The sequence below is a fragment of the Amorphotheca resinae genome (assembly GCF_003019875.1).
Source record: "Amorphotheca resinae ATCC 22711 unplaced genomic scaffold M430scaffold_8, whole genome shotgun sequence".
Classification (NCBI taxonomy): Eukaryota; Fungi; Ascomycota; class Leotiomycetes; order Helotiales; family Amorphothecaceae; genus Amorphotheca; species Amorphotheca resinae.
In genome coordinates this window covers 571,438-583,083 of record NW_020194478.1, presented here as the reverse complement: position 1 = coordinate 583,083, position 11,646 = coordinate 571,438, and the positions used below count along the sequence as shown (strand labels likewise).

The 11,646-nt window shown below is 46.1% G+C and overlaps 2 protein-coding genes across 2 annotated transcripts; one reads left to right on the top strand and one right to left on the bottom strand.

Annotated features, from left to right (window-relative positions):
* Positions 1-272: 272 nt before the first annotated feature.
* On the bottom strand, positions 273-3,002 carry M430DRAFT_123466 (hypothetical protein). The gene is made up of 11 exons (XM_024861880.1): positions 2,411-3,002; positions 2,290-2,336; positions 2,173-2,226; positions 2,054-2,084; positions 1,610-2,001; positions 1,454-1,556; positions 1,263-1,403; positions 1,008-1,198; positions 911-949; positions 715-862; positions 273-666 (listed from the first exon to the last, which is right to left on the bottom strand). The coding sequence occupies exons 1-11, from the start codon at positions 2,774-2,776 to the stop codon at positions 490-492; spliced, it is 1,689 nt and encodes a 562-aa protein (XP_024719526.1). The 5' UTR covers positions 2,777-3,002; the 3' UTR covers positions 273-489.
* Positions 3,003-7,537: 4,535 nt separating this feature from the next.
* On the top strand, positions 7,538-8,074 carry M430DRAFT_43206 (hypothetical protein; the record flags this gene model as incomplete). The annotated part of the gene is made up of 3 exons (XM_024867600.1): positions 7,538-7,772; positions 7,826-7,896; positions 7,947-8,074. The coding sequence occupies 3 exons, from the start codon at positions 7,538-7,540 to the stop codon at positions 7,983-7,985; spliced, it is 345 nt and encodes a 114-aa protein (XP_024719525.1). The 3' UTR covers positions 7,986-8,074.
* Between the last annotated feature and the right edge of the window lie 3,572 nt (positions 8,075-11,646).

Sequence of the window (11,646 nt, the reverse complement as noted above, 5' to 3'; positions counted from 1 at the left end):
CTAAGCAACGGATTCTCGTCTCCTTATTGAGATTAATTCATGTCATTATGCTAAGTAAAAGAAGGATGAGAAAGGTCTGCACGTAAGATTGTTATTAAGAACAAGCCGCGGTGACGAGTCGAGCTCAATGGAACACGGAACACGCCCCCCCCCCCCCCCCAAAACCCTCATCGCGCCGCGGATCATCGAGCACAAAGCCGGGGCGGTTGAACGGTGCGCTCTACAGCTCTACAGTAATTTAAGATGGGAAGAGAACATACGAGGGAGAATATCGGCAACAATATCGTGTTCTATGGGTATCATATTCATAGTAATCTGACTATCGCGGGTACAAAAAAGGAGTATCAAGATAGCAACTGCTCTAACGCAGCTCTGATGTATACCCGGGACTTGAGAGCACATACTAAATACAGTGCACGATTAGCACTGCCCTCAGGCTTGCATTTACTGCATTCACCACAGGTTGGTGCACTACGCACATCCTCTTGCTCAGACCATTTCCTTCTCTGACTTGCGTTCTATAGCACTGGAAATCATATGCGACTCGGAAGTATAATCTTCTTGGGCCTCTGTGATCGGTCCCGTGTAGTATTTTCGGCCACTGATATACCAGAAAACTGCGGCAGCGCCTAAGATTAATGCCAAGAAGGCTGATGCATAGTTCATCTGAAATTGTTAGCGAAGTCATTAACTGCCATCCGATACGGTACTCACGTTGTCGCCAGTTACTGGCCTGATGGTCGGTAGGATAAAGATGATGCTGGCGAATAATGTCCAGAGGCAGGCCCAGGCATTGACAAATTTACTAGCTCGTCCCATATGCCATGGGCCAGGAACGAATTTGCCGAAGGCGAGTTTACAGCTGGGCTCCGGTCAGTAAAGAATCTGGAAGGTCCGGAAATGTGCTTACAAGATAGGTATGCAGTAACTCCAGTCGAGGGCGATGGCACTAGAAGGGGCCCCTTAGTAAAGGATGCATCTCGACTGTTATCGGACGATGCACTCACCAGACATTGAAGACACCGGCAATAGCAGCATAGGACCCAAGCCCAATCAAGTTGATAGCAATGCAAAAGAAGACGGATATCCATGTCGCGTATAGAGGAGTTCCGGTCTTCGAGTTGATTCGTGTCCAGACAGAGGAAAAGGGCAACAACTTATCTCGAGAGAAGGCAAAAACCGTCCGACCCATTGATTGCTAGGAAAGCCTATTAGTCATTCGTGCTCTGGAAAGCATGTCTACATTGGACATAATAACCTACCATAGCCGTAAAGCACACAAACATGATGATGATGAGTCCGAAGACTGTGAAGCAGATGCCTCCAGCCTTTCCGAGACTATTGTAAAAGATTTGAGCGACGGGTTGCGCAACCGGACTTCCAAGGATATCGGAGGGTTCACCCTGTGTAAAAGTCGGTATAAGTCTTCAAATATTGATAGGAGGGAAAGTACCATGCAAAAACAGAGCACGATGTTGAAGAGGAAACCAGCCACATAGGTGAACAGCATGGCGCTTGAAATGGCCCATGGGGCTTTGATCTCCGGATCGGATATTCTTGAGTAGGACATCAGAATGGGGCTCTACAAAATCGGTCGAGAAGCACTCACTCTTCTGTAATATGTGCGGTGGCATCGTAGTCTGTCATGGTCCACGAGACGGACAAAAACCCAAACAGAAAGCTGAACCCAACTGGTGACCAGCCCGAGGTCGATTCAACATTAGTGAACACATAAGTTGCATCATGCTTGTCCTTCGTCTTGGCTAGGAGTGCAATTGAGCATGACAGCAGCACAAGGACGTGGAAGATAACGTATGATTTAGTCATTTTCTCCATCCAGTAAGTCGACAGAGAGTTCACAAGACCAGTCAGCACCGTGAGAGCGGCCATAACACCGACCGTTTTATTCGCAGTAATCTCATAGTCAAAATCTTTCCCGATAGCAACAGCAGCGAGGAGCATCTGAGCCGCCCCATACTCCGACGAGGCAATACCGGCAATCTAGGGGAGCAACATTAGGGAAAGGTTGGTGCAAGGGAAGGAGGGGGCAAACCTGGCCCAAAAGATTGACCCACCCAGTAACCCTACGGGGAGGGAATATTATTAGTATTAAAGCCTACTACTAAACTGGGAGGCAGAGGAAGGAGCGGGGGTGTTGAGTCCGCTACTCACCAGCTGACCCCCGGGACCCATTCCTTAGGCACAAGTCGCGAGATCGTGAAGTACCTGACGATGGTGGAAATTAGCCACGATGTTCGAGTAACAGAAATAGGGACGGGTTTGTCATACAAGCCTCCCGACGTTGGATATGCCGAGACCAATTCGGCAACGGAGCACTGTGAACGGCATCAACAAGAAATCCTTCCCGTGCCCTTTCCGAGCGTATATACAAAGGAGGAGAATCACTCACAGCAATACACATGCATCCCAAACCTGAAATCAGCCAGCACCAGATGGCAGCAGCAGATCCTCCGGCAGTGAGCGGATACGAGAAGGTCGTCATGATCGTAGCAAACAAGCCACTGATGCTGACAGCGAAAGAGAAGGTGGAGAGATATCCAAACTCCCTCTTGAAAACCGGCTGGTAGCCAAACTGGGCGGCGAGACGGGCATCTGCCTCATTCATCTGGTCCACATCGACAATCGTCCTCTGGCCATCTGGGCCATTGGACTCGACTTGGGCACTCTTCTCCTGACGGGGGGTGTCGCTCTGGGTCTGGGTCTGGGTCTGGGTCTGGGCAATACCATTGTCATTGTCACTGCGAATGTCTGCCATGATTATTGATGTTGTCGGCTAGTAGTAGTAGTAGCAGCAGCAGCAGCAGTAGTAGCAGCAGGTGAAGGTGCCTTGTATTATACAGTATTTATATGTGGGTGGACCCAAGAGGAGGCAGAGAGAGACGAGGAGGAGAAAGAAAAACAGGTGGAGAAGGCACAAGAGGATAAAGTAGGCAAAAGCAGGCAAAGTAAACGAATACCCAAGGAGGCAATAGTAATAATAATACCAAACTAACAAGAGGTAGGCAAGGGCAGGCAATGCTTTGCGAGAGCGAGATTGTACGGAGCACAGCAAGGTAGGGTTAGGGAGCAGAATTTGCGTTTTGCGCCAAGTCCCAGCGCGTAGCACGTTACGGAGTAGTACGTAAGACGTAAGTGATACCAGGCCGATAAGAATGGCCCCGCCGATCTCTTACGGGGTACAGCTATCTGCTATCTAGACATCTGAAGGAGACATGCACCCCGGGCTGGCTGTCCTGTGGCCTATCGGTCCTGGCCAGGGTCGTCGAGCTAATCATCATCAAAGCAGAGCAGAGCAGGCTTGAGCGCGCGGCGTGGACACCTGTCAAAACTTCAGCGAAAAGCAAAGGGAGCAAAAAGCCGTCGTCCGCAAGGAGCAAGGAAAGAAAATTCTGCAGAGATGGACGAATCAGCTTAATGCGATCGCCATGCGATCAGAGGTTGCGCGAACAGAAAACCCTGGGCGCTCATTGGCTTGTCCGGGGGATGCTACCTTATGCTGTGCAGACGTTATGCGCGTTGTGCACCGCTAGGCCGAGCAGAGGAAAGATCCAGAAGGCGAAAGAATACTCCGTCAGGGAAAAAGAAGAAAAAGAAGGAAAAAAGAAGGAAAAAAGAAAAAAAAGAAGAAAAAAAGAAGCAAAAAAGGAAAAAAAGGAGAAAAGAAAAAAAAAAAGGCACCGTCCCGTCCCGCTGTAGTGCAGTCTGTACTCTGTAGGGACAAACCAGCCATACCTACCTATCGTACCCAGATGAGGATAGATAGCATCTACTCGGGACTCGATACCACACAAAGTGCCACCCGTTATCTGGTTAATTGCGGGCCGTATCATCGCAGACTCGCTGTCGTTGCGGCACGTGACCCCATGCCATTTCCGGGCGCATGCTCCGTACTGTATCCGGATCAAAGGGACGAGCCGACGAGGACATCGTCTTAGAGCCGGCCAAAAAATACACGGCATACCTTAGGCAAGGTACCCTGACCAATGCTCCACCGGTTATGGTTGTGCCGCTGGCTATAATTGGATAGAACAACATGTCGATGATATACGGCTCCTCTGCTGCCGCAAGTAGGTGGCTGGTCAACCTGTGATAAATCCCAGTTTCCTTGATCCAACGTACTTCAATCGTGTGGAGAGACAGAGTGTCTGTGCTCCCCGTGCGTTATAAATCAATGACACGAACCGTTTCGGAGGGAAGCGGGCTATCAACCGACGCTGCAGACGGTGACCAACAAAACTGAGATGGATGGAAGTTAGGTAGTCATATAGTTGCAGGCCTGGAAGTAAGTGATCCGTCGACGGCTGCGGCTCCCTACAGCATGAAAACCTCCCGATTACCGGTGCTGAGCTAGCTTCCTGTTGATCCGGATTTTCTGTCCCAGCTCGGTTCTAGAGGCATATTCCAAAGTTATCTCATATCAAGATTGGGCATGTGTTTCTGCTTGCCAGCGGCGTGGCTTGAGTCCAGGTGGCGCGAGGAAAGAAGCTTGATGGGATCCAACCTATGGCTATTTAGACTCAGAGACTTCTATTCTGCACCATCTGATAGGAACCACTCACATGTTCTTCGCCTCTGTTCCCGAAGGCTCTCCAGAATACCTCGCAAATTGAAAGGACATACGTAGTTACTGTGTTGTATTGCCCGCCTCCGCGGTTTAATACATGGATACAGATATAGAGGGCAATGGAGGTACCTACACCGAGTATCCTTCGTGTAAATTAATCTTTCTGCTGAGTCAATCATCCACCAGGAAGGTATATTGTAACTTAAAGCGAACAAAGTGGACTCCAGAGCCCAAAGCTGTTGTAGATGGCTTATTCTATGAATGAAATGCTACCTGGAGTTGAACGTCAGTCTCTTATATCCTCAACATATCTCTGCAAGTTCCATGGTGTATGATGCCAAGCCACTGTTTGCAACGAAATATGCCGCGGAATGATGATGTAACGTAATTCGGATTCTTGCTTGGACATACCCTTACTGGAAGAGAGCTTAGATTGAGAGAGGATGCACAATATAGAGGAAACCGAATGTGCTCGCGACCGGATCTTGTGAAATATTCCTCCGAGCATTCCAGGCTGTAGAGCAGATGTCTTCAAAGACCGAGATTTGTGTTGACAAAGGGCCGCGCTAGTCAACATCAACCACCTCAAAGGAGTCTGACTTGGAAAAGCACATGGAATCTTGCGAGATTTCTGAATATTGCAGTCTCCTATTGTGAGTATCTCCGGACTGGTTCGAGTAAGCAAAAAGAGTGTATCGAAGGGATCCGCTGGGCGCTGGGAACGAGTACCCAAAGCGACACAGTGCGTCCATGTTTCGATTTCTACTGTAATATCAGTGATCTAATACTATTTCAAGATGCTAAATACTTGCCTCCTCAATCTTCAGAAACAAATGGTCATACGAAATGATCTGCAGATGACGAAGTTAGCTTTCTCTCCCGGTGGTACATGGAGAAGCAGCGGATGTGATTACTGTCCCAAGCTGGCAAGATACTAACTTTCATGGTCAGGCATATACGACCACCTCGAGCAGCCACTCTGGTGCTTGCTGCTGTCCATCTTTCTTGAACGGAACTCAAAGAACAAGTCGAGCGAACGACCTTTTCACCTGGCCAACAAACAACGGATGGAGATTCCATCTTGAAAATGATACGTGGAGATAGTTCTAGAGTCGCCGAAGTTGTGTGTGGTTTCGAGTTTCTTTCCAGTAGCAGGCCTTCTTTCTTAACCATGAGGCGGTGTACAATACGCCCAATCTTGGCATACAGTAGGTATTTGGAAACAACCTCGCCCCCTTTTGTCCATCTCTTTCGCACGACTGGGGGACAATGCCGCGGAGCATGAGATGAGTCTCTTTCTGGCTGCCCCCTTTACCATTCTGCAGTGTTGCCGTAAGATTAATAGATTCTCTCCTACGTACAGTAGGTTTACGGTCAGGTGGAAATCCAGGGGAAGGGTAGGTAAGGTATGCCTGGTTCTTGAGTCATGTATTGCCCCTCTGTTCAATAAGTTACCTTGCTATGTATGAAGAGCTGGCCCACTCGGAAATGGGGTTTGTTCGACAAGCCCTATCACAAGGCCCACTAGAGCATTGGCTTATGTCAGGGCTGAACGGAGAGCGCGGAAAAGGGACCCACGAGTATGGAACGCGAGGCTGGAATCGAGATATTGACATCCTATTCTCCGTAAGATATGTCGAGCCTCCGACGTGGCGGGTCTGCTTGTCTGAGACAACGGCCTAGCGGCTTTCCGTTGGCGGCATGGCGCTGCGCCATTATCTGAAATGGTCCCTCGATACGATGTAAGTGCCGTATTTGTCGGTCCTTATTCGTAGTAAGCCCGTTGGCGCTGCCCATCCCTCTTTGAACTCCAGAACTGCTGAGCCAAGGCAAACCAATACTGGCCAAGGTGTAAGCAAGCAAGTGGCATCAAGGCCTCACACACCGCAGGATCCGGCCCTCCTCCCATCCACCCGTGAGGAGTCGGGACCGCTATAGGGGAGGCTGTTGATGTTGCGCTGGGGGCCATAGTTGATCGGCCCAAGGAGGCAAAGACCCCTGAAGGGGTTTGGGGGCGCCGGCCGACTCTGGGCTCCCGGGATTGTGGGGTAAGAAGACCGCAGAGGCCCAAGAGCCGCAAAGGCCCAAATGCCGCAAAGGCCCAAAGCCGCCAAGCGCGGAGAAGCCTGGCATCGCAGCGTTCGCCGCATCGGCAGCTGTTCGAGTGTTGACGAAATAAGCGGGCGCGGGCCGCTGCACGAAGGGCACTAATGTCGATAATAGGTAGGCCTATATGTTTGATTGGCGCGTCGATAACAACCTCTTGTGGTTCGGTAGGTCTCGCAGGGCCAGACAAGTAGTAGATGGACAATGGCACAGAGATCGAGCGGTGTTCATGCGCGCCAGGCTAGGCGGAGCCCCATCCGGACAGGCTCGCGAGGCAGCACCAGCACGAGTAATGCGCTGCACCATTGACAGCCCCTGACTTGGACATCTCAATATCAGCGATTCAACAGAATCCAACCATCGCTGTCGATCGCCGTCCATCATCTCGAATCAGAGCGGCGGGTGCGCAGGGCCAGTGCCCAAGGCTCCAAGGCTCGTCGAGCTCGCCGTCATGCGCATCTCTGCCAGCCAGACCGCCCGCCCCACGTGCCCGTCCTGCTGCTAGGGTTTGTTTCGTTGGAGCTGAGGCTATTGTCAATAATAATAATGTGCGACAGCGAGAAGCAAGTGCAGCGTACGCAGCAGTGACTCGCGGAGTCGCGGGTCGTGGAGTACTCGATGGCTTCGAACATCTCGCTGTGGATCGACCAAGAGACTGCGAGTCAGTGCTGGCTTCCCATCTCCCCTCCAGAATGTATAAAGGCAAGAGGAAATCCGTCCAGTTCACTTCTCTCATCATCACACATCAGTCTTCCACATCTACACTCTCCTTCCAGCACTCTTTTCCATCTTTATCCTCGTCGCTCTTTCGATCTTCGAATCCCAAAACCAAACAACACCATCAAAATGATTGCCCAGACCGTCCTCGCTGTCTTCACCTTCGCCCTTGCGGCCGTTGCTCACCCAACCCAGAGCGAGCCCACTGTCGGCCCTACTGGCAACGCCGTCTGCGGTAACGGTCAAGTCATCTCCTGCTGCAACAAGACCGACAACAACAGCAACAACGGATCCGGTGGTCTTTTGGGTCTTGGCCTCGACGGCATCTTGGGTGGAAGCTGCTCCCCTCTCAACATCCCAGTTTGTGAGTCGCCTCGGTCCTTGGATTCCTACCTTCACATTGCTAATCCTTTTCAGTGGCTATCGACATTCCCATCAGCCAGGCTTGCGCTGGTAACCAGGCTGCTTGCTGCACTGGTGACGAGAACGTAAGCATCCCCTGTCTGCTCCTTGTCCTCCTACTCACATTTGCTTCCAGGGCCTTGTCAACCTCCAATGCACCAACGTCAACATCTAAACGCGGTTGCTTTGAGTCGGGAGTTTGGAAAGGCGGCCAGGGTTTAGATGGTCGGGAAGGATTTCACTTCTGTTTGGCGGTATCTCTTTGAGCCTGCACTATTTTGTATTACATAAATACTATTTCATTACGAATCCAAAGTCATAAAACTACCTACTCCTCCTGGTTGCCAGCTCTATGTGGTCGGTAGCGAGTATTTTTGCATTCTCTGGGGTATCGACAAAATCATGGCCGGGGTCTATAGAGTGGCTGTGGGCTGGCTGAGTGAATGGTTGCCGGCCCGGCCCGCGAATGCGGGAAACATACGTATTTGGCAAATCGGTGGATAACTAAGGTGGGTAGACTTGATATATACATGCATACGGAGTAAAGTACCGATAGACAGGGTTCTAGGGTGCGTAGGCAGAACGGCAGGGCGACTACAAAGCGCTTTGTAGAGAAACATTCTGCTAGTATGAGCTACTCTGTACTGTACCTGGGGCTGTATACAGAGCCGGCGGTACCTATTAGAAGAGCTTTTTCACTACTGGGTGGTTGATTGCGCACCATGTAATGGACAAGGGGAGCTATCGTTTATTATGTACAGTACTAGTCGGTAAGTTTAAACGATTAGTTTCTTTACTACTTGACATATACTACGGGGGCGCAGGGCCATTATGACAGTCCTCGGACGGTCAATTGACCAGCCAAATGTGTGACTATCCCTACTTTCTAAGCTTCTCAGAGCACTATCAATTGATCTATCCTAGACTAGTATAATACCTTAATAGTATGCTCAAAACAGAATTGACCGGACTTAATTATAACAGTCAATATCGAATTGACAGTCCTATTAGAGATCTTGTCTATATGTAAATAGACCTTTTATCTGTAGGTATACCTTAAAGGCGGCCTATAAGGCTTTCTGACGGTCTAGGGACCGTCCTTAGAATTATAACTGTCCTAGGACAGTCACATTATAAATTGATCGTCATATAACGGTCATCTTAAATAGAGACCGTCCTAGTATATTAGACCGTCCTAAGACAGTCCTAGAGAAAGGACTATTAATAAATATAAGGACGGTCATATAGAGAGGACTGTCCTTAAGAAAGGGACGGTCCTAAAGAAAGGACCGTCCTTTTTTTAGGACCATCCTTTTTAAGTAGACTGTCTTATGACTATCCCTTCTAACAAGACTATCTTGTAACTGTTCTTTTCTAAAGGAACTGTCCTATAACCGTCCTTTTTTAGAAAACTGTCCTAAGACTGTCCTAAGACAGTTTTATAAGCGTCCCTTTACTTTATTATTACCTTTTGCCCTCTTAGTAGCTCTCTTATTCTATAGTAATTGTCAGGTGTATTTCTATAGAGTAGAAGAGGCAAGAGTCGATAGACAGTCGTAGTATATTTAAAGGTATATCACTACTTTAACTATAGACTAATCTCTAAATCCCCTCTTCTTTTTCCCCTCTTTTCCTAATTCTTATACTCCTTAACGCTACTATTACCTTAGTTAAAGCACGTAGTTACCTTATACTTAATTTCTAAGCTATTATAATCTTACGTGTTAGAGTACTTAATATAGTGTTAGGTGTGTATCTATAGAGTAAAAGAGTTAAAGGCAGATATATAGTATATTTAAAGACAAAGGTAGGTAGCCGTATAGATTACAAACTTATCTCTAAATCCCCTTAATTTCCCTAGTCTATTCTTTCTTCTTATGCCCTATAAATCCTTTACGTTCCCTTAATAGTACGATATAGTTACCTTACTTTTAATTTCTAAGCCTTTACGTATAATTTCTAAGCCTTATATAATCCTTTTAAATAAGGCTCTTAATATAATATCCTTCTTTTTTAGCTTTTGTTCTTAGAAGCTTTTAGGTAAAAGAAAAGACGCTATAAACCTATTAGGCCTAAACTCTATAATATAAAGAATAAGAGAGTAAATTGTTGTTAGTAGCTAAGGCTCTTAGTGTTAGGGGGTTAACGACACAATGCTTAAGTAAAGTCGATTTATTCTATAAGGAGAATACTCTAAAGAGGAAAGAAAGGAAAGGGTTTGTATAAGGTAAGAGGTAAGAGAAAACTCTACTGTTAGGGCAGGGTAATAATAGTCCGGTTAGTCACGTGCTTAGCACTAACCCCTTACCGGGTTCTAACCTGTAACATTACCCCCCCTCCCTCTCTCTTCCCTTCCTGTACTAACGCCTAATCCTATAACCCGCGCTTTATACAAGGGCCCTAATTAGCTCTCTTTAGCGAGTAATCTAGACAATCCCTATACTACTATAAATTAATTCCCCTTTCTCCTTATACCTAACCTTAACAACCTAATCTACTACTCTTGCCGCTACTCTCTCTTACGCTATACGATCGTACTATAATCTATTAATTAAGCCTTAAAGTAGCTGCCTCTTAACGATTAGTAAGTCAAGCTCTCTTCTAAGCTTGTATAGTACTAACTTAGCTACTAGCCTACTACTAAGCGTCCTAAAGTAGCTACCTCTAACAATTAGTAAGTTAAACTCTCTCTTAGTACAAACTCGTACGGCGCTAATATAGGCACTAGCCTATTACTAAGCCTTTTTTTTTTTTATATATATAGTAAAAATAGCTACTTTAAACCTATAGAACGCGTACGACGCTACCTTACTTTTAGCTAGCCCTTACTAATACATATATAGCCTTGTCTATATAGTTAACAATACTATCGTATAGTTAAACGTCCTTACTACCTAGCTGTACTTAATCTTATATATTATCTTTCCTTACGTCTTTACGTAACTTATTTATATAGATAAGTAGCGTTAAGCCTTAGCCCTTTTAGGGCGTAACGTGCCTTTTTGCCTTAGCTATATTACTTTAGTATAAGTATAGACGTATTATCTATCTTATACAAATATAATACTTATATAGCGTATAGACGTACTTGTCCTTAGTAGCTATTCTTTATATTATAGAAACGACTAGAGGGTCTTTCCTTAGTAATAGAGGTTATAGGTTTATATAGCTACCGGCTTAACACCTTACTAAGGATCTATAACGTGTTCTTTTCTAACCTCTTACGCCTAGTATTATATAATCTATTCTTATTATAAGAGGTAACTAACGATTAGCCTAGGCCTATAATTATAAGAAGAAAAGAAGAATACTATATTAAGAGGATTATAAGAAAGCGTACTATATAATAAGGCTAAGGTAGCTAAGTATAGTACCTAGTTAAGTAAGTAAGGTACTAAGCCTTTACCTAAGAACTTACGTCTATACTAACTAATACTACTATACTAGTATTATATGAAAAACAAGAGTAGTAAGAAAAAGAAGAACAGAATACTTAGTAAGGTAGGTATTATATAACGCGCCGCTAGGTATAAAGATAAGTTATTATATATGTTTTTTTTCTTATACTATTATTTATAGTATATAAAGTTATAGTTATTATAGACGTTATAAGTTATAGATTATTAAGTAAGAGTATAACCTTTTATTATACTAAAAGAAGTAAAGAGTAAGAGAAACACTAGCTAAACCCTTACTGTCTAGACCTTATAGTACGATTAGGTTATTATATAACCTTAACCTTCTCTTAAGAAAACATATAACTACGCCTATACCTAGCTTATTATTATTACTCTCTTCTTCTTACTTTAGGGCCGGTAGCCCTAGACAATTATCTA

What these genes read in the sequence shown, in the direction of transcription:
- M430DRAFT_123466 (XM_024861880.1), bottom strand. Translation starts at nt 2,776, where the DNA reads ATGGCAGACATTCGCAGTGACAATGACAATGGTATTGCCCAGACCCAG. An exon ending in TGGGTCCCGGGGGTCAGCTG is followed by an intron (nt 2,085 to 2,172) that starts GTGAGTAGCGGA and finishes CCCTCCCCGTAG; the next exon opens with GGTTACTGGGTGGGTCAATC. An exon ending in GGGTCAATCTTTTGGGCCAG is followed by an intron (nt 2,002 to 2,053) that starts GTTTGCCCCCTC and finishes TTGCTCCCCTAG; the next exon opens with ATTGCCGGTATTGCCTCGTC.